At 37.4% G+C, this 23272-nt stretch overlaps 2 protein-coding genes across 3 annotated transcripts in view; one reads left to right on the forward strand and one right to left on the reverse strand.

Moving 5' to 3' along the window:
- The window catches only part of CHRM5 (cholinergic receptor muscarinic 5), a 52449-nt gene that overhangs the window by 11476 nt on the left and 17701 nt on the right, over nt 1–23272 (reverse strand). The window lies entirely within an intron of this gene.
- The window catches only part of AVEN (apoptosis and caspase activation inhibitor), a 103628-nt gene that overhangs the window by 2914 nt on the left and 77442 nt on the right, over nt 1–23272 (forward strand). For both annotated transcript variants that reach the window (XM_052695437.1, XM_052695439.1), the window contains exon 2: nt 18674–18848. In XM_052695437.1, coding sequence (XP_052551397.1) covers nt 18674–18848 — 175 coding nt within the window. The remainder of the gene's footprint in view (nt 1–18673; nt 18849–23272) is intronic.

The raw sequence follows: 23272 nt of genomic DNA on the forward strand, positions 1-23272 counted from the left end.
TTAAACCGCATCATGTTTTGGCAGTAATGTTCTTTAGTAATTTGCATTCATTTAAAACTAAAATTCATCTTCAAAGTTTGTGTTTCCACTGTTTTAACTTAATGGTCCCTAGGACAGTTTGTGAAGCTGCCAGAGGCTGTGGCACATCCTGCCTAGGCTGGTTTTTTTGACCTGTATGGCAGGGAGCAGAAAGCACAAAGGTGGTAGGATGCTAGCATATCTTTTTTTTCTTTTTTTTTTTTTTTTTTTGTGGGCCAGTGAAGGCTGGACACCACTTCATATGTTTGTACACTACTGTGAGTGTGCTGTAATTCTTTTAGTAACGGGTGCTACTTTCCAATTCTGCCAAGATCCATTATTTTCTCAGTCATTCTTCCCTGCTCCTCTGGGTGATAATGTAGAAGGAGATTGGGATGCTCTTGGTTATAAATCATAGACTGCTCTTCCAGTAGATTCATCTGTGGATCAGCACCTTAAAAGTGTTGATTTCTGTCAGCCGTTAAGACAGTAGCTTTCTGAACAGCTTTAAGGAACAGCTTGGTTCTTCAAAGAATGTTCTGCTTCTCTCGAGCATGAGATTGGTCTGTGAACTGGGAGGAAAAGTTCTTTTATTCCTTGGGAGGAGGAAAAAGAATCTTGTACATCTCAGAACTAACGTGTATTGTGATTTAACTGGCTTCACTGCTGAAGGTTTTGAATCCTTGTTTCAAAAATAGTATTAATTTGAAGTCTGATTATGACCAGCTGGTTCACCACATGGCACATTTCTTTGAAGATCTGTCAGCTTGAGTAACTTTCTGTTGCTCATCTGCTTTAACTTATCTAATTTATGTTAAATATATAGAACACATTTGCAATTATTCATTTTTAGTATTGTGAAAATGCTCGAAGTAAAAAATTCCGTTGAAAATGCTCCGATGTTATCTCCTTCTATCCTAACCCTCTAATGTGGTTAGGATTCATATGTTTCTTTTTTTAATGTCCTGTCAGAAACTTTTGAGTAGTGCTGTCTATAAAATATAGTCTGTTTAAAAAAAAAATGAAACTAAAATCGTCGATATTATAGTCAGCATTATTTTGATAGTCCTTTACCATTCCTTCTGAGGGCTGTTTAAGAAAGCTTTCTTCTGTCCTTTAGTTTAATGTTCATCAAATTTGTGATGTACAAAACATTCTTACAAATCTCTGTTCAGAATTATTCATTGCATGTGCATGCAGTGGTTCAGGTTTAGTTCACTGTTCTTTTGGTATTGGTTACACGTGAAAGATGAATATGTTGCTTTTGTTGCATTCTTTCTTACCTTGTGCATTCATTCTTAATTTCAAGATGATACGATCATATTTGTTGATTTTGTTTTTAAATTGTCTAAAATAACATCTAAATTATCAGAATCAGATGATTTTGCTCTTAATTAGTATGTGCTAAACCTTTACAGTCTAAGCAATTGCAAAAAGCAATCTGTTCGCAGGCAACTGCACGGTAACAAAAGCTAGGATTTGTTGAATATGTTGATTTATTTTAGAGCACTGTAACATATCCTGTGTGTGTAGGAACAGAAATAGATATCCAGATCTTGAGTGCAACGTATCTTTTGATGCTTTGTCAATGTTCTCAAAAGCAACTGGAAAAACAACTTGCTTATTTAGATCAGTGTGTATCAGTTTGTGAGCTGTACTTAATTACTAAGCAGGTACAAAGACTTTCCATTCTTAGCAGCTTCTCTGGTTGACGAGGCATGAAGAAGCACTGACTGATTGCCCCGGGTGTGGTTTACTTCATTTGGAGTGTAGCGATTTAGATTAAGCCTCTCCATGGCTGTGTGAACAAGTGGTTGGAAACTTCATTACTCTTCAAGTGTCAAATTGGCGTTTGTTAAATATGATCCTGCAAGGTCTCATAGATCTCTGCAACCTCCTGAGGATCAGAAGCACAGAGAGAGGTGCTGGGCACTTCTCCCTGCTGTCTAGTGACAGGATGCATGGGAATGGCACAGCTGCCAAATGGGAGGTTCAGGCTGGGCATCAGGAAGAATGTCTTTACTGTGAGGGAGGTCAGATGCTGCAACAGGCTTCCAAGCAAGGTGGCTGATGCCCCATGCCTGACAGTTCTCAAGATGTGTTTGGATTAATGCCCTAACAATACGCTTTAGCTTTTGGTTAGGCCTGAGGTGCTCAGGCAGTTGAACCAGATGATCTTTGTAAGTCCCTTTCCAATTGAACTATTCTATTTCTATTCTATTCTATTTCTGCATGACCCAGGAGGGAAGTTGCAAGGATCTAGTTCTTTTTTTCCGTCTGGCAAAGAAGATATTTTGGGAAAGCATGGATTAGCAGTGTTCCATTAAGCAGGAAGGTTGCTGCATACAAATCAGAAACAAGATGTTTTAGGCAAGACAAGAAGAAAGACATATTCATAGGAAGGTCTAATTTGGGCATTGGGAATTAGAACGATGACCAAAAAGATAGATACAATGTGAAATACATTTTCTAGGAAGTATATGGAAGTTGGTATCTAAAAATATTGTTTTAAGAATATGGTGAGAGTTACAGAGCCTGCTCAACTGCTGTGCAACTGCTTATCACATCCCCTTTCTTTTCCCTCTCTTCTTATTTTTTCTTTGTGTGTTGTTTGTTTGTTTGTTTGTTTGTTTTTTCCTTCCAAGCTGTCTGCATTGGAAGAAAAGAAATGCTCTTTATCCAGCCAGAATTAGTTTATTCTGTACAGTTGCTAGACAGCAGAAGCTTGCTTTTCAGAGAGCCAGGGAAAGCATGGTGGTAACCATCTGTGATTGCTATGGTTTAATGGGATTGTTATTCTTTCTTTCTATTTTACCAACGTTCCTTTTGATTTTAACTCAAAACACTTGTACTGAAAACTTTGAATTAAATAGGTTACCATGTGGCAACCTGCTGCGGCTTCACGGCTGACATCTTTTTGTGTACCTTGATGATACTGAGCTCTATTCTATGGTTCTGACGGCTGTGCCTGTTTTTCTGCCCCACTATTAACAACTACTGTTCCACTTTTCTTCCTGAGGTCTTTGAGTTAACAACTGGATACATTTAAAACAGGTTGTCCTGAAGCTTTGTAAGCCTCCTATTTTGTTATGTGAAAGACAGTTGTGAATCACATCATTGTTTAAATTCAGTTGTCACACATAACAGAGTGGACGTTGCTTAGAGGAAAGGCAAAATGGGAACAGCTTGAACGCCGGAGAAGCTCTCCCAGGAGCCCGCCGTCGCGTTTAGCTGAAGCATCAGCATTTAAGGAAAGGCGAGGCTGCAGGTTTCAGGAGCCATGTTGGCGCTGTGGGGCAGCGGGGGAGCGCGTAGCTGCCGCCTGGCGGGGAGCAGGGAGGAAGGCTGCGGGCGGGAACCGCGCGCCGGGTGAGCTCAGCGTCGGGCAGAGCTCTGGAGGGAGCTGCGTGCGCCACGGCCGCCAGTGTCGGTTCTGAGCTAAAGGCGCTGCGAATGTCCCCAGAGAGCATCGCAGAGGGTTTTGTACGCAGACATCCAGTGGGAGATCGTAGGTTTTTATGCTGACAGGATCAGCGAATTTGCAGAGGCGATGAAATTTGATGAAAACATAGTTCCCTAATGTTCCAGCTCGTCTGAGTAACGTTTGTTGCAATGCAATTTGTAGAGGAGCAGACCTCGCTGCTGCTGCTTTCTCTCACAAGCAACTGGGGAGTTTTGAGAGAACTGTGATGGGTTTGCAGCCATTCCAATGGTGCTGCAGGGCCCTGTAGCAAGCAGCAGGATTCACTGTATCTTAATGGAACAAAAAGAATTACTAATGGTTGATTTAGTGGTAGTTTAAAAACTCATAACATGTACAGAGGAACACTTCTTACTGGTTTTCATAATCAAAAGGATTTCAGACCTATGTGATTCTATAATAAGGCAGACAGGGAGGGTCTTTTTTCCATTGTTTTCTTTCATGTATGCTATCCCTCTGTATATTAACGCATGTGGTTTTTCATTCCTCTTGTTATTTTTAAGGTAATCCTTTAACTCTTTGACAGGTGAATGTAATAATACATTCTGCCAGTAAAACCAGTGATTCTACTGGAATGTGTGAGAACCTTGCTTCAAGGTTCTGTTTCTATTCTTGCTTCATTTTCCCCCGAGGAAAACTGCACAGTGCAGTCTATAACAAATCTCTCCTTAACCCTGGAATATCAAAGGTGTTTGATGTGCCTAGAGCAGAGTGATGATTCTGGGCCACAGCATTTCCTAGGCTATTGCTTTGTCACTGGTAACTAAATTGGCTTTTTTTCTTCTACGTTTTCAGGCATAGTCTATTCTGTCTGCTATGCCTACTTCACTTGCTTACATTCTTGATTTGTAGAAGTAGGTGGCATAGCTATGGAAGCAACAGAAGCTCCAGTAGTCCTTAATTCTTTTCCTTCCGCTTCAGCCTTCAGTTACAAGAGTGTTAATTATTGTTCCAGAACGATGTGTAAAATTTATTTATGAAGAGAAAGTTAAAAAAAACTAAATTACTGCCAATGAGAAAAGCTTCAATGTTTTTGGCTTGACTCCTTAGTATTTAATTTTTTTGCTAATTGGATACATAAACATTAATGAATTAATGACTTACTGTCAAGATTTATTATTATTATGATTATGATTATTATTATTATTATTTTTTTTTTGTAAAATTTTTTTTTGCCTTGTAGGATATGCTGAGTATTGGTGGGCTTGGAGTGTTTTCCCTCCTGGTGGAGCCAAAGTTGAAGTTGTTGACCAGTTGTCTGTGTAGCTGAGCACTGTCTGGAGCTCCCCAGTTGCAAATTAGATATAGGGTTGTCCTGCAGTACTCTATGTATGCAAAGTACGTCTAGAACTGGCAAAGAGTGTAAACTGTGTTGCAAGTAGAAATGTGATATGTACCATAGAAATTCCTGCAACCGTGGATCCCAACAAGTATATCCCAGTCCTTTCCCTTTTTGCTAATTTGACGTGCATGAATTTTCAGCAAGTTCTACATGATTCTTAGAGCTTCTTGGCAGTGGAGTTGCCTGAAGGATCAGGATGCTCTACTTTTCAGAATCATACTGTACAAACCAGTGCAAAATAAAATTACATTGTAACATCTTGTTTTTATCGCATAAGGACTTCTAGCACCTTGGACAGTGGTTCTTCATTACTTTATGTCGTGTTGTCTGCTGGAGGTAGAGAAGCTAAAGGTTAAAGGCTAATAGTTGGGTGACCAATTGATTTGAATTGCTTACAAAACAAAAGAAATAAGGTGAGAGAATTTTTAATTTACTATTATTGTTTGCTATTAAGTCAGTAAGACAGCTTCTAAAATCACACTTCAAACTCAGATCTCTTTCTAGTGCACTTCATGAATGTTTTTTCCTTTAACTGGGGCCTTATTCCAGTAATGTAAAGCTGTCTCTCTGCCATAGCTAATTCTGTCTCTAGCTAACCCAGAGTGATGGGTTCCAGTATCTAATATTTATGAAGCAGTCTTTAAGATTTCATCAATCTTTCAAAAATTCTCATCCTGTGCAATAAAGACTGAAAGCTTTTTTCTTCATGCTACCTGTTCTCCCAGTTGCCCTTTCAGCTAATTAAGCTTTTCTTTAGCTTTGGAAGATCTCTCTAAAGGTCACCAATAGAGCAAATCAGTGAAGAGGATTACTCTTTGCAGAGTTTCCTTTCATGAAAAATCCTCTCTCGAGGTTCTTCCTTCCTTAGTCTGAAATAAAAAAGAGTTAGCTTTTTCCTTCTTCTGTTGAAAACACTTGAAAAAAATAGTTTATAAATTGGTATCTGACTGAAAGAGATATGATGGCTAGGTAGGGAAGTAACTTGCTTCGGTTTATGAGGAAGCAATATTTAAAAAATCACAGATGGCCCACTACAGCTACTGGAATAGATAAGTACAGATACAAAAAGATGGTGGGGAAAAAAAAAAAAGTGTATGATTTCAACTCCTGGACATGCTTTTGGGAAAAAAAAAAAAACAAAGTTTTTTTTAACTGTTTTTTTAATCTGTCATGTATATCACAAAATGATAGCATGGATTTAATATTTGGAGACACTGTTTAATGTGGTTAATACAGTTTAAAAGTCAGAAGGTGCAGTGGACAGAATAGGAATATTTTTTTTTTTGTCTTTATGTTTCAGTATGTAAGTTTTAACAAACAAACAACAAAACAACATAAAAGCCAAAGGATCTGCAAATTCCTGTACTGATTTGTCTAAGCTGTCTGCCAAGAATTGCAATGAAGTGACTTCTACAAATGCTTGTTTTCTCTTGAATAATTGGAATGGGAAAAAATCTTATCTAAGTTATGTGCTACCCTGAAGGAGGGAGTATAATGAAAAGCAGTTTAATTATTCTCATTGAGACAGCAAAGCAGGTTGGTGCACTTATCAATAGCTGTTTATTTTCTTGCTTTATTACTTTGTTAGCCACTGCAAAATGCTGTTTGAAGCAGAAAAAATGTCTCTTAATGAAGTAATGCGGTATTTTTAGCCGTTTGTCCAAATTCCTGGCAAAATCATCCCTGTATCTGCCAGTTTACATTGGATACAGCTTGTTTGTGAGATTGTGGAACTGATACCGCTGATGCTTATTGATGCTTATTTGTGAAAAGGCAGTTGGTGGACACACAGAGTCTGTTTTAGATGTGAAGAGAACATGATGGAAATGTTTGAATCTGCTGTGAATAATGAAGTGAAGTGAAGGGATTTGAAGAATGTGGAGAAAAGGAAAAAGTTGATATTGCAGTTTATTGCCTGCAAAGTTTCAAATACTGAGTGCAGTCAGGTTTTTTCGCTTCCCATGTAAGTGACCTACTGTTGGACTTTAAATACTTTGATCTGCATTTCCATCAAGTCTCTATTTTTTTTTTTCCTTGCAGTTTATGCAGTAACGTAATGCTGTCATAAAGACAGAGCAGGAGTGAAAGAAAGAATGATGCTAATTGCTTTTTTGTTTTTTTTTCTTGTTGTTGTTGTTTGGGTGCCTGCATGGTGTGTGCTCAATTGCTCAATTTTTTGTAATTGCTCAATTACAGCTCAATTGCTCCTGCAAGGGTTGTTCCCTTGCTGTGGAAAGCAGAGTAGTTGTGAGGAAACAGATCAGGTCACTTCTTTCAGGGTGTGTCCTGGCAGTGTATTCTTGTGAGATAAGAGAGACTTCAGCTTGAATGCTCGTAAATGAATTGAATTGCCCACTTTCTGGGCAAAATACTGTAGTTCTGCAGTATCTGAATAAATGTGGATTATATTTATGGACACAGTCCCTTTGGGATGCTGTGTTTGGCACATCCCTCTAGCCCTAATCCACATTTATTCTCAGACCCTGAGGGCAAACAGTGCTGTTTTCTAGTGAGTGTGTTTGCGATCAGCTGAATGTAAGTTTTGAGTTCTTTCAAAAACTGTATGGTGGTGATGTAGTTTGGTGATCTTGATCAATTCTTGTGCTTCTGTTGCCTACATTGGGCAATTGCTTTAATACCTAGTGTATGTCACCATTTTTGGTATAAAACTGACTTAATTGGATCACTGACAGAAGCCCTAAGCATACTGATCATGAATTCTGCAGTTCTCTTTTGACATCTGGAGGACATGCTGCTCTGAAGTTACATGATCAACTACACTGTAAGCTGTATTACTTACAGAGCTTCAGATGAGCTGGGATGGTGCTCCAATGTCTTTGATTAGGAGGAGCATCGTTAAGTTATCAGACATAGAATATGTTTTGAATTATAATGCCTGTAGATTCAGTGTGAGCCTCTGTCTCTTGAAGGCAACCATACCACAGATCAGCTATGCGTCAGTGACTTGCTGTGTTAAGGGACAGCATATTGGTGTGGTGCCTGAGGGGACCCCAGCAGTTCAGTTCCTTGCTTCTGCTGAGTTGGTGCTAGGGGAGGGTGTATAAACAATGAATATTAAGATGTTATAATAATGAAATAAACAAGAGAGTTTGGCAAAGCAGATTATGATAACAAAAAGAGGAATAGATATAAAGCTTACCCATATCCTGGGCTCACTCACAAAACTCCAGAAGAGATCCTTCCCTACTGGCAGCCAGCTCTTAAATAGGTCTAGGAGAGGTGCAGCCCGGCTCCACCCCTTCCTGCAGCACAGGTGAATTGCCTTCAGCTGTGCTCCTCTGGCTGACTCATGGCTCGCCTCAGGTGATCAATCAGAGGTTCAGGCCTGACTCAGCAGTTCCCATACAGAGGGCCTCGCATTGACTTGTACAAGGACGATTGATAGCGGGGGGAGTTTGTGGCTGCTTGTTTTGCACAGGGTGAGTGTCAGTGAAATCCTGCCTATATTATGAAGCAGGGATTTCAATCTCTATGTTTGGAAATGTACTCTTGATGAATTACCTTTTTGCTCATGTCTACTTTTCTTGTATCCCTACACTCAATGTGTGATTTGCAGACGTCTCTAAAAATAGAAAAGTGGAAAACTGGGCTTCTTCAGTGATCAGCCCATGAGTTTCTCCCATCATTGGGAAGATGGAGGAGAAAAAGGGCTTTGATGTCTGTTTATCCAATGTGTAGTTAAAACTCTTCTCTCTCTTCCCCCGCTAATTTCAAATGTCTAAAGAAATAAATTAATTTTAGTATTAGTCTCAGGAATATTGTTTAAGAACTGGGAGTTGACAGCAGTCTTTCTGATGCACCGCTCTTGTAACATGTTTTGTCTAATGTGACTCAATTCTTTTTTTAGTTAGTGTTACTCAGAATTGTTTGCTTCTTTAGTGATTTTTTTTTTTTTTTTTTTTTTTTTTTTTTTTAATACAACTCGCAAATCTTTTGCTTGGTTAATATTTTTAATATAATTTATTTATTTTTTGTTGATATGCTGTGTGGCTGCTTATTGGTCCTGAAAATCATTTGGTTTTGTTACCCTTTTCTGGAAATATTCCCCACTGAGGATATTTCTTACTGACGGACTGCTGCTTTGTTGCCACTCCATAAATGTGCTAATATAGCTGAATTTCAAAATGCGTGATGGCGAGTCTGCCAGCTGCTTGATAGGAGGGTAGTAGAAATCTGACATTTTTCAGAAGCACACGAAATTATGAGTGGAAAATGGCAGCATGTTAGCAATGACAGATGAGAAACGTAGGGGGTGTGTTACTGACAGTAGGACAGAGGTGGTGAAACGGGGAGGAAAGCAGAATCCTTTTCTTCTGAATTACTCATGTAGTACTATTGTAGGCTTTCAGATTTCTAGAGTGTCTCTCTGTACAGCTTAAATTTTCATCATGTAAATATTTTTGTGCATTTGCAATATCCTGCTATTATGGGATAGTTGATCTGAAGAAGTGGCAGATGTTGAGTATTTTAATTTAAATCCCAGATAGAAGAATTTCCCACTGTGCACAAAGTATTAATACTTGTATACTGAACCTGATGCATTTCACATGCTTCGCTGACTGTCTTAAAGAAGCTAGTGAGAAAGGAAACGAAGAACAAGTCACAAATATTCTGAAGATCTTGTTGAAAGTTTTATCAATTGATGTAAATATTTTTAGCATATATTTAGAATATTTTATTCTTTTTGTGTTTTTATTTCAAAACAACTGTGGAGTCAACTAAGAACACTCACATTCATGCATGTATGGAATAGGAATATTTACAGAGAGTCCATGAGTCTTTAATCAAAAGCAGAAAACGGAATTGCCTTTAGAAAACTACCTCTAACATTGCAAGAAATTGAAGTGTGGGATGTGGCTTATCAGTGCAGTTGGCCAAACAGGTGGATGACTGCTGCTGGATAGGAAGGACCTGCTTCCAGATCCCTTGTTCTATGGCTTGCTTCCAGTCCGGCTGTCTGTTTGCGCTTGTCACGTTCAGCTGTGAGCCAATAGCTGGACTTTACCTGGCAAAAGTCTGACACCAGGAAAGACAGGAAAGCCACTGATTAGTGTTCTGCCAGTTTGGGTGTGCAATTTCAAGACTACTGTTCTATTTCACGTCTTTCAGATTTTCTTCTTTGGTGCTGTACTAATTGAAAATATAGCAGTTTGGTGACTATTGCTATTTTTCAGTGGATTTCAAAATACGAAAATGATGTCTTACATGCTTCCCTTCTTGTGAAACAGATGCATTTGAAAAAGTTCAGACTTTTAAAAACTTGCTGGATATTATCCAGTGTTTTTGAATTCAGAGACTGAATAACAAAATAACTATTTCCAAATGTAACAAGTTTTGGAGAACTGTAGTTATTGTAGCGTGGTGAACATTATTCCGAAGTGATGCCTTACTTTCTTGTGGCAAGAAAGAATTGAACCATTGAGAAACTTTATCACATTTTTTCCCTCACATTAGAGATCCTGAGGCTTCCTCAACGTTTGGTTTTGATCTTGGCAGAGAGTTGCTAGATTTGTGCTGATTTTGTTCTAAAGCCGTGTGCTTGTAGGGGGTGTTAAATAAACATTAGACTTGTCTGCTGTCTGAGGTGTTTTCTAAACTTTACTCATTTGAGCAGGCTCTGTTGGGCTTATGCATTAACCTTTTGCATGCTAAAATCAAAATAGCAAATTACTACCAAAATAGCAGTATCCTTCAAAAAATCTGAGGTTAATATATATCCTCAGTTAACTTTGATACTTGGAACATACAGAATTCTTCTTGTGTGTTCTTCACGAACTTCTGTGGAAACCATTCATACAACTGTATTTGAAGTTTTAGAAATACTGGAGGGAAACAACAAGATGAAATGCTAAGAAATAAGCATGCTGTCAGAGGTTTTCAACACCTGAGTGGAAGAGCCCCTGATTCTGGCTTTGATTTTCCTCTGAGCAGGAGTTTGGAGACAACGATCCCTTGCGGTTCCTTATGTGGGGATTCTGTGACGTTAACGCATAAGAGCTGAGTCCTTTCTGAATACAGTTGATCTCCAGTGCAACTGAGAATATCTTTATTCAGGAATGGCAGATTTGGTGTGAACAAATACCTTTCTGTAGAGATTTTCTGAAATACCAAATATTACTTTGTTTTGGAATATGGCATAAAACATTCACATATGTGCATCCATATGTATACAATATATAAAAGTCCTGATTTTGTCAGATGCAGCCTATGTGGAGGAATAATTAATCCAACTGAAAAAGCCAAAACCTTTGTGGTAATATACTTATTTTTTGAGGTTTTATTAAAACCTGTTGTTTCTGTCAAGATTGGGACTGTTATGTTTGCACTCGTATTTTTGGCTAAATGCTTGTAAGAAAAACATTTAGCTTTTTTTCAAGTTAGTGTCAGTTTTAAAGTAATACAGCTCCCAGTTTTTGTGCAGGTCCATGTGACAGTTCTACAGAAATTGCTTGATGGGTTTGTGTAGTTGCCAATAACTTTCATATAATCCGTTCCACTGAATTTAAGAAAAAATACAGTTGATTTTTCCATTGGTGGAAACGTATGGGTTTGGCATGTTTAGAAAATCAAAAGCGTCTTTATCTATAGCCAGCAGCTGGACAGCCTTCCTGCAGGCTCATTTTCCCATCGTGGCTTGGCCACAGGAACGGGAGAAAAAATGACTGCTTTCACACTTAATGCAACTCCTTGATTCTCGACCAAGTTTCCCAGTTACGTACAACCAATGTTGCAATTACAGTTATAACGTACCCCCATCAAAAGCCCTTCAGTTTGGAATTCTAAGCTGTAAGAGCTGAACTTCAGCCGGTGGCTTTGCAGTCTGGAAAATCCTGCATCTAATGAGCAAAAAATGAAATCTTATTTACTTTGAGTTTTTGAAACTTTCGTCTTGTGAACATACACTGCAGTAATTGTTAATTGTATGATCAGTAAAAGAAACCCGTAGCAGAGGTTGCTTCTTTTGTTCCTCTATAAGCCTCTGGTTTAAGGACCAGGCAGCCAATAGGTGCTAATGGCTTCCAGAACTCTTTCTGAGATAACAAGGGAAAATGAATATAAGAATTGATGTGTTCTTCTCTAGTTCTTTGAAAGGGAAGATAGTCCAACATTTAAAGCAGTGGTTAGAAATAAAATAACCAGGCTGTTTGCCTGTGGGGCAGAGATTTGCCTGGGAGAGATTTAGCTCATAATAGAAACTGTCGTTCTAATTCAGTGAGATGTAAAATTTACTCAAAATATGGCTATGCCTTTTGGAAATATTAATAAAGATCTGTGAAAAAGATGAAATAAGATTTGTAGCCTCTTGGCACTTGATCATGCCTTAACTTTTCTGCAGTGGCAATACCTTTTAGAGGTGTTTTCTCTCTTTAAGGAGCAATGAGAATTGCTCTGTCATTAGGAGTTTTTAAGATGTTCCAATTATTTGCATCTTATAGGTGATATAAGCAAGTACTTTAAAATAGTATAATTGGGTGAAATTGCTATAGTAACTTTTATAGTGTTGTTTTGATTAGACTGTTGCGAATACAGTGCTTATAGAAGGCAATCCATTATAGATCAGGTAATTGCTCACAGTCTTTGACAGGTTGCTGAGCATTATTACAAAGTATTCTCATCTGTCTCTGAAAGAAGCTGTGGTTTATATCGTGGCATTGCAGAAGGGTTATTTTTTTTAGGAAAACTTTAAGATAAAATCATAGTATGGCTTGGGTTGGAAGAGACCTTCAAGCCTATCCAGTTTCAACCCCCCTACTCCATTTCCAGGTCAGGCTGCCCAAAGCGCAATCTAACCTGGCTTTGAACATCTCCAGTGATGGAGCATCCTCAGATTTTCTGGGTAGGCTGCTCCAGTTCCTCAGCACTCCCTGAATAAAAATTTTCTCCTTATATCTAATCTGAAAATCCCCTCTTGGAGTTTAAAATCATCCTCCTTTGTCCTATCTCTATCAGACTGTGTAAAAAGTTGGTCTCACTCCTGTTTATAAACTTTCCTCAAGTACTGGAAGGCCACAATGAGGTCTTGCTGGAGCCTTCTCTTCCTCAAGCTGAACAAGCATTTCCCTATAGGAGAGCGGCTCCAGCCCTCTGGTCATCTTTATAGTCCTCTGGATCCATTCCAACAGCCTCCTCCACATCTTTCCTGCAAATCTTTCATTTACTTTTCTAAAATCTAGATTAAGAGTACTAAATAACAATAGTTTGGGAGATTGTATCCTACTCTTCATAGTGACGTTGCTTTTGTGTGATTTAAAGTGGTTTCTATCCTTGTTCTCCTTTGTAGTCTTTTTCTCTGTGCAGAATTTTATCCTTAATATTCTTAGGTGGAGAGAACAATATGATGGTGTACTTTGTTAGATTTTCCCTGATAGTGGAGTATGTATTTAATAGACTGACAGAGATGCATACCTTGATAATGGTTAATTATTAGTGTTTTTAAAATTATTTTAAAAATTTTAAAGCAAAATTCATGTTTTTCTATTATCATAATGGAATACGTTTTGTGTTGTCATTGAATTTCAGATGCCTGTTGAGGTAACTTGATAAAGCTGCCATCCTTTAGGTAGGGCCATCTTAATTCTAAACACCTACAAACATGCATCAGTATTGATAAAATTGCTCCGGTACTTTGTCTTTTGAAAGATAGCTTCATCAGCTTCAAATGCGGTTCTGCTTCTTTGGTTTGCCATTGTTCTAAATGTAGATTCTGTTTTTCTTTTATATACTACGTAATTCTATTTTAAGAACCCCTTAAATTTCCACCAGATTAAACCAGGTAATGTAATCTTTTGACAACTTTAGGTTGAATGTTAAGAAATCTCTAATTACTTACTAGGCAGTAAAAAAAGTAAAACAATAATAATAAAAATATATATATATATACATAAATATATATATATATATATATATATACGTGTATATGTATGTTTGGGAAAGTAGTTAGTTAAATGTGGAAAATCAGAATAATTTTTTAAATATTATTCTTTATGTAACCATCATACATGACATGTCTGTCAATTTTAGTGAGAGAAAATTAAGCTGTGGGGGTTCTTCTGTGTCTTTCTGGATTTAAGCTGAGATGGAAAAAACAAACAAACAAACAAACAAAAACAATAAAACAAAACCAAGCAATAGCGAAGCAAAACCAAGCAACCAGTATATTATATACATATTGCTCTGTGATAATTCCTGGTGCCTTCTTCTGGCATCTGCTTGATTACACCAGCATTACATTTGAACCATGCAATTAAATGGAGATATGTGTTTATTAGAGCAGTTCATGTGATTTTACTTCCTTTTATATCTGCTTAGAGGAACCACTCGGTTTATTTCAGCTGCCTTAGTTTTACTGCCACTAATGCAAGTCTCTGCATTCTGTATCTATTCACAATGATTTAAGATGCTAAGATTTTGAACTACCTTGTTGCTTAACTATGAATGTTCTTTTGACCCAGTGACTTAGGAGTTCTGTCTGTGAGAATGTAGCTGTAATAATAGATGCTGCTTACATTGGGGTGAGGAGGAAAGGAGAAATTGTCCCTGCAGAGATGCCTTGCTATTTTAAGTATGTCCATTCAAGGTACAGCTGATCATGTAGGTCAGATTGAATCCATGGGATGGTTTTTTTTTTTTTTTTTGTTTTGTGTTTTTTTAGTTGTTTTTTTTTTTTTTGGTCTTGCTAGTCTTTTACACTGATAAGAAGAAAAATTGGTGTTGAATGTCACTGGGACTTGGCCACAGCTTTGCAGCTGTGTTCAGAAAGGAAGAGGGAATTCAAGACAGTTGCTCAAAACTCTTGTTTTCACATGTTCTGTGAAGAGGTGCTGTTAGGAAGAAAACTGGAAGAAATGCTAACAAAATCAGTAAGGAAGAAAGTATAATAATGCCTGATAGCTATATAATGGGGAAAAGGTAGTTGGCTCAAAGAAAGATAAACTGAGCATGTGTTGTTTGTGCATTCCTTCAAGCTGTTGCAGAACATTTTAAGCACCAATGGAGATTAGACATTTAATTTTTTTTCTTACAAAGTTAATAGAACTAAACAGGAAGAAAGACGACTATAAGCAACTCTTCCTAAAGGTAATAAATAGAAAGCCTCATAGAAAGTTTTAGAGAGCCATAATGGAAGCTCTGACTTCTGATGCACTGCCAGGCTTTTAAAAGGGCTGCGAGCTCAACTGTTCTCGTTGAGTGTTAGTGCTTAATGTGCTGGGACTGCCTGCACTTATGGAGAAGGGTGCTTGAGTCATTGAAGCAGAATGTGGGAGGTCGGAGTTACACTTTCTCCATTGTGTGCCTCAGCCTTGGTTTGATTCAAAACACTCTGGGTTGCAGGAGGTGCCCATGTTCGACCCCAGGGGAAACTGCTTGTTCAGAATAATGTTTACTTCATTTTGACACTTTCAGTTCTGGAACGGGTGCATCTATGTGTTCTTGTTTGTAACAAATGTCAAATAGAAACCTTGCGTTCTCATTTTTTCGCACTTACATATCTTCCCCAGCCCTGTATGCAGATCCAGTGTCTAAAGGAGAGTATACTAAAATACTCTTAGAGACCTACGTGCTGAGCATTTTACTTTCCTTCAGAAGGAAGGTGGATTTGTATGCTATGGTAAATGGTAAAAATATGTCCTTGCAAAAGACCCCAAATTGTGCAAATTCTTGTACACAGTAGCCTAGTTCTTTTGGTGTTGTGCGAGGGACCGTAATTTGCTTAGATACAGGCAGAACACACATCTTAAAGACAAAACAGTCAGAAGGTTTCCTGGTTTTATTTAACTGGATTTTTGTACTGTCACCAAAATTGCAATTAAATTTCCAAATGTTAGTGCATGCAATGCTATCTTAAGTGGAGCAGGTGAATATTGAACTTGCTGTTATATCATCATGCATAGTAGGACTGAGTAGTTCAAATTTGCTTAAAAGCCTAAGTTTTTCTCCTTATCTAAGTAATATTGTTCTAAAGGTTATATTTGAGTTGACTTCAAGAAATTATTTCAGCTTGTGTCATTTGTTATTTGAGATTGGGAAACGGGGGAAGGTGAAGCGTTTTGTTTCACTATAGATAGAAATCTGCTGTGTACTGATTAAAATTAATTCTCAGTAATGGTAGCTAAGGCAGATAAGGGGAAAGAAGTGAAGATTTATGATTATTTTTGTTTCTCAGGTTGTTACTTTAGATGGTAGCTGTCTCATAAGAGACCGCAGAAGCAGATTATTTTCTGAAGCTTCACTGATGTGTCTGAATGTCTTTGATAATCCATGATTTTAATGATGAAAATACATCTTTAAGTTGTTTGAATGTTGAATATTCAAGTATGATTATTTTCAGTTTTATCCTGTAGCAGGACAGTGCATTATGTAACATTTTGGAATATTTATTGGGAGAATTAGGGGGATTTGTATTTGAAGTTTATACAATTCTGAAGCAAATCTCAGGTTAGTACTGAAGGAACTAGACTGCACAGAGCCTATTAACACTCTTGGGAAATTGTGGTTTGTTTCTTAAAGTTCAAGTTAATTCACATTCAAATTAACTGCTAAGAAATGCGATTTACTTGAGGTGAGCATTATAGCTAATAACAGAATGTGAAAAAGAATTCTGCCCATCATTATTTTGTATTTAAGAGAAAGCGTTTGAATCCATATTAGTTTAGTGGAAGCTTGTTAAGAAGGTGATTCTCCTGCTCTGTTGTTGATGGCTGAAAGAAGAGTGTCTTTTAAACAGATCTGTAACAGTACCACAGCTGACTTGGATGATTCTGATCTTTTCTTTGAAACAAAAAGAAAGTACAACACAAATTCATCTGTGTAGCACTATTCTTGCTTTCACTTGTGAATTGTATCACCTCTCAGTTATTTCAGGCACAAAATTCCATAAGGCTTCAGTGGATTATAGCAAATCATTTGATTTGTGGGAGAAGAAAAAGAAACAAATCCATTCTTATCTTAACCTAAGTGAATTTAGCCTTTGTTCTATGGAAATTGTAGCTCTCGGTCAGTCCCCATTAACGCAGTTGTGACTTCACCCTCTCACTCATGCAAACAGCCATTTGTTCACAACTATTTTAGTATCTCTATCTGACAGAGAGATAACATCTCTTTTTCTTTCTAAAAATTACACAGAACCAATGAGAATGCACAGAATATTTTCCCTTTTGTCAGTTTTTTGACAACTGGGAATGTATCCTGTATGATTGCTTCTAATCTGTTTTTCTGCTCTTTGATGATTTTAGCATTGCTTCACGCTGTTCCTAAGCAGGACTCCTGGAACGCTGGTGAAAGAAGCTTGTTCTGTGAATATAAGTGGATTGTTTATATTGAAGCCATTATTCTAGTTGTGGTTTTGTTACTTGTATGATGTGGCAGTTTGTCCAGTCGTGTACCAGCATGTAATTCTACAGTACTGTGCTTAAAAAAAATAAAACCTAGTGTAGTTTTAGAGACACAGTAACTATTTAAGGCTGTAGCAATTTTTCTGCACAAGATGTTGTAGCTCTTCACTTACAGGGACATTTGTTTGATATAAAGAATTGATCTTCACCTTTATTTCTGGATTACACATGATTTAAGCTATCAAAGCCAAGGTCTTCCTTAAAGCAAGTGTCTGATGATGAGCTATAAGGGCATTTTGGTTTATGGATATATAATGACTTACAAAAAGGTGACTTGCCTTTAAAATTGTTTTATACTGAATGAAGTTACTTTAAGCTGTGCAGCAGTGCTGACAAACTTGTATTTAACTGCTCTGGTTACAGAGAATGCACTTATTGTTGGGACAGCAAAATTAAATTTTATGGCAGCAGTGCGTTTTGGTTTGTAGAAGGAGAGATGAAGTGAAGGTGAGGGAAAGAGAGGAGCTGTCAGTAGGAGTGTTTGAGGCACACAGTGCCTTTCTTGACTCCTCTTCTCTACTTCTTGAGAGCTCTAGGCCTCCCTCTGCAGAAGGTATCTTCTGCTCAGATTCTTCAGCTACTCTAGGTTCTCTTCTTGCCTATTGTGCTCTCCTTCCACTATGAAGGAGACTTTTCTTTCTGTGAAGCAATGGTTGTTCTAGACAAACCACAAGCTGTGAAGAGCTTACTTGATGCAGGGGAGAGTTTTCCATGGTGGTTAAGTGCTTTGGCAAGTGCTTGAATCTTACGTTGACTCTCTCATCAGTTTTCCCTTCAATCCCAGTGTGTTGTAAGTATTTGGGCAGGTAGATTGACTGCCAGCAGTCTATTTAATTTTTGCTTGTGTATTTCAATAAAATGGTTTTCATGAAGGAAATGGATTTGTTTAATTATTCCATATTACTTGTGTTCAGGCCTCGAAGGAAGTTGGTTAAAATAGAAATTATTACATAGATAAGCCTTTCTGTGCTTTTGTTTTGCAATATTTGTTATGTTGGCTTGTTCAATTTCACGCAACGAACATCAGACACTTCACTCAGTTATCATCTGCATCACTGCAACACTTGGGTAGAGATGCTGTGACTAAATTAGTAGTTATGCACCCCCGCGGTATCAGGAAGCTGTTTGGTACTGGCTTCCAGAACAGGAGGGACAACAGCAGTATTTGGCACCAGCATCACTGCTTGACCCCTATAGGAAGCTCTGCTAGGTAGTTTGAATACATTTCAGGTGTTACGTGTATTTCAGCAATGTGGTTGCACCTCATCTAAAATTTTGATGGGGTGACACTTGATCAGGCTGATTTGTCTTTCTGGAGTTGAATTCTGTGGTTGTAGTTCATTGTGTTTGTGACTATCTAAATACTGAGCTAAATGCTATTGAGTTGTAATGGCTTTGCTGTCTGTTTAAATATGACAGGTAGAGGATGATGATGATACTGAATCACGAGAGGAGGAAGAGGAAGTGAAAAACTACTCAAGGAGGAAGATTGTTTCAAACTGGAACCGCTATGAGGATGCAGAAAAAGGGGGACAGGGAGAATGTGGAGAATCACAGAGAGGAACAGACTTCAGTGTTTTACTTAGTTCAGCAGGTAAGCGTTTCGTACTCCATATAAAATTCTTTAGTTTTGCATCTTGAAATATTGCTGTTTTTCTGGCTCTCCTCCCTTGATGATGAAAAAGGAGCTTAGAATACTGGGTAAATCTGCCACTGATCGATTCAGAAGTCTCCATGGGCTACAATGAGTCAAGTACACAGGGAGTAAAAGAGTGCTGCTGTATTTATAGCCTTGTTGTGAAACTATATGGGTCTGAGCACATGCAGAATGCAGTTATTTTGAGCTGCTTCTTGCTCACAGTGAATTCTTAGTGATGTCAGCTATTAGGTTGTTTTCCAGAAAACAAAAAAGGCTACCACAGAGACTAAAAACAACAGAGCAGTCAAACAGCTGTTTGCTGTTGTATGTTTTGACAAGGATTTGTTATCAGCGCTCTACAGATGTGTGCTTGAATAGCAAGTATTAATCTCTTTGATTAAAAAAAAAAAAAGATCAATTGTTTTCTGCTTTTCAAAGGAGATAATAGACTAAAGTGGTGAAGGTACAGGCTGTACTGGATCATATTTATTTATTTTTAGCAATACATGTGTAGCACATGTACAATTTTGGGCAATTGCACAAAATGCAGTTTCCTAAAATTATTTTAGAAACCCTTCATGTGTCATTGTGTTAGAAGACTGTTCAGCAAAAAGCTACAGAGAGCGTTTGACCTTTTTTGTTTGCTTTTTCTTTCTTCTTTTTCTTGGTACAACTTAGACCTGAGAGATTTCAGAGTTTCCACATAACTTGGATTTTTCATTCACAGGTTACAGGGAAAAATTAATACTTCCCTGCATTAAATAAATAAGGTTCAGAGGTTTCCTTCTGTGTGTCAGAATCAATTTCTGAAGCTCAATTTTTGCATGAGTGTTGCAGAACTGGGCCTAAATCACTGGTTTTAATAGTACGATTGTGGCATGTATATTGCTCTCTCTGGATGGCGTGTTGCACGTTAAGGAGAGTGAGAGTCAAGAGATCTGGTACGGACCTCTGTGTTGGATGAGTAAGATAGCCTTGAGAGGAAAGATATTACAACTCAAAACTGTTAAGAGAGCTGCTGTGAGCTGCATAGCTGCGTGGTGCCATGCATGGTACTTTGGAACTGAGAATATAACAAAGTACTGTTTACTTGTAGTAACTTGCATTTCTGGTAATGAAGGTCCAACACAATTACCACCAGTGCATTTATTTGACTTTCTGTTCTTTGGATGCCAAAAGTTGAGATCTTGCTAGTGGTCTTATCTTTTAATACTAAATCTTTCTTTCGGAATGTATTTTACCTTCTTTTAGGTAGACGTGTTTTGAGGGAGTTGTATTGTGTCCCTTCTTAATGTTAATACAAATTGATAATTAACAGCAGGGAAACATAGCACTTGCTTTAAGGGGGAGAAGAGGAAAGTGCCTTCATGTAGCAGTAAAACAGATGTTTTGGAGTTGCATAAAAAGGGATGAACATCATGTGTAGTTCAACTCAGCTCAATTGTGCATTTGATTTCAAAAGTGCTCCAGGTTTTAGCTGTTTTGAAGAAAATAGGATAATGACCTAGCGAGTATGATTGCTTTTTTAGTACACTATCCTTTTTATTATCCAATGATTTCTGCGTTGTTAAAGCTACAATTTCAGCAAGTTCCAGCGAATTAAAGATGTTGTGCTTTACAGAGTGATAAAAGTTTATTTGTAGCCAATTGGATGCAGAGAAACTGAGGGCATTAGAAACTTATGTTGCTGGTTTTATACCTGTTTTTAAAAAATGAGTTGATTTTCTGAGCACTAATGCTCCTCCTTAGCCAAGTTAATGATTTTAGCGGTGTCTGTCTGATCATATTTCTTAAACTCTTTTTAATTCCGATTTCTCATTATTTTGTTGTATATAATGTAAACAATATAGTCTTCAATGTGTCAGAACTTTCACATGATATGTTTTTAGTTACACTCGTCTAGAGATGTTTCTCTTATTTGTTCTTTGTGAGGTTAGGTATTTTTGCGAATTACTGAATAAACTTGAATTTTTATCTACTGAATAAAAACAAATCGTTTTGATTCTTTGAAAAGGTTTATGGTTAGGAAAGCACTGTTTCACAGCTGTACAGCCTTCAAACATGAAGTAAATAATATGTTCTTAAATGCGTGGTTTAAATCACAGATTTGTTTTTCTTTCAGTTAAGACTCATTTTGATATCTATACTTTGCAAAACTGATTTATTTTGCTTTAGTTTTCCTACTTCCAGTTGTTTCCTTTAAAAAAATATATATATCATTGTATTCTGGTGTGAAATGAGAACATCTTTCACCATACATGCATACTGAAGAAATGATTGTGATATAAATATGTTAACTGGACGAATATGAAGGCAAGATAACACTTGTAAGTAACACTTACAGGAAACAGTTGCAGAAATAGAAAGAGAACCGTGTGTTGAATATTCTTATATGCTTTTGAAGAGGAGTGTGAATTGAAAGAATGGTTACAAATATTTTTTTATTACTTAATTTTTCAAATGAGATGTCACTATTTTGGTCTGGTACAAATTTGATGAGTTCTCAGCAGTGAAAATCTGACAAATTTACTTGCGTTATTATACTTATGTTCTTATAATATTTGGAAAGTGAGCAGATCATGCATGTGGAAAATACATTTTAAAACAGTCTCCTTAGAATTAGAAATGGTTTTTTGTTTGCTATCTAAAATGAGCTAATGTAGGTAACTCTGCAAAGGTAGGTAGCATAAAGATATCGATAGATGAACAAAGCCAGCCTTCCCTGAAGTGGGAGGATGTGTACCTTTCTAAAATGAATACTTATGTAAAAGAATGTGAACTCTTGCTTTACAACATTTATTTTGTGGTTAACTCTTTGTCATTCTCAGTATGCCTGGATTACTAGATCTGTGTGTTCTTTCAGAATCATGGAATGTTTGAGTTGGAAGAGACCCCTAAAGGCCATCTAGTCCAACTCCCTTGCTCGCTACAATGAGCAGGGTCACCTACAGCTAGATCAGGTTGCTCACAGCTCCATCCATCCTGACCTTAAATATCTCCAAGGATAGGCATCCACCACCTCTCTAGGCAACCTGTGCCACTGCTTCACTGCTGTTACCATAAAGAACTTCTTTCTTATATCCAATCTTCAGTTTTAAACCATTTCCCCTTTCCCTATCACAGCAGACCCTGCTAAAGAGTCTGCCCCCTTCCTTCTTACAGCTCTCCTTAAGATATTTAAAGGCAGCTCTCAAGTCTCCCTGGAGCCTTATCTTCTCCAGCCCCAATTATCCCAGCCTGTCCTTGTAGGAAGGTGTTCCATCCCTTGGATCATTTTGGTAGCCCTCTGGATGCACTCCCACAAGTCCATTTCTCTCCTGTACTGAGAACATGTAGAATGACTTACGTTATATAATTTATGTGCATGTTCAAAAGATGTTAGGAAATGTATCTCCACTTCAGTTTTTCTAAGTTCAATACTCTGGGTCACTTATGGTTTTCAAATGCAGGAAAAATTAGCTGTCCCTGATGTCAGGAGATGCATCATTAAACAATTTTGACTTAATTATAGTATCTAGTGTAATAGTTCAAAGTGAAATAAATCAACAGAACAAGCTGGTTAGAATTTTTTGTAGTTCTTACTGACGGAGGAATAGGGCAGCATTAGAACTGATTACTTGATACTGTATTTTCTTCTGTGACAGTGAATGCTAAGATATCAATGCTTGCTTGTTAATTAAAAGGAAACCTTGGAAAAAAAAATACACTGAGTTACACAGGTGACATAGTGTACTGTATTATGCACAGATCTTTACCTTCTGTACTGCATTACTGTAGACCTGTTTTCAGTCTTTCTTACTTTTGGGTTCTAAGAAGTTTATTTCAATAACAATTTATTTACAACCTTCTTTGTACTTGTAAGTTTAAGTGTTAATTCTCTGTAGTCTGTTAATTTAAATACTACACATCTTCCTGTTGGCTGATGCAAAGATATTTCTATTGTATGAGACTTAAAATATGGCTCCAGCTTATGGGAAGGCTGTATTATATTTAGTTTAGTATTAGGAATGTCTTCAGCCTTCATGGTCTTCCTCCTGATATTTAATTAGACTTAATCTTTTTGCATGTTAGTCAGTTCAAACTGGTGCAAAGCAGCATGGTTACAAAACATTACTGATCTTGTAAAAATAATCTTTCAAGTCACATTTCAAGTTGCTTCATTTCTTTATCTGTTTTCTTGTGGAAATGCTGTGGACTTTTGTTCTTAAGGTTTCTTTGGTTTTGGGTTGGAATAATTTTATTTGTAGTGGTCTAAGAAGAAGCTTGCATCTCTGATTTTGGCTACTATTAGGACATTACTGTTCAGCATTTGAAAGTTGCTCAGTGAATCCAATTCAATTGCAAAAAACAGCTAGGGAAGTACTGGGGAAGGAATGGAA

Source organism: Tympanuchus pallidicinctus, unplaced genomic scaffold (genome assembly GCF_026119805.1).
Source record: "Tympanuchus pallidicinctus isolate F22 unplaced genomic scaffold, pur_lepc_1.0 scaffold3, whole genome shotgun sequence".
NCBI classification, from domain to species: domain Eukaryota; kingdom Metazoa; phylum Chordata; class Aves; order Galliformes; family Phasianidae; genus Tympanuchus; species Tympanuchus pallidicinctus.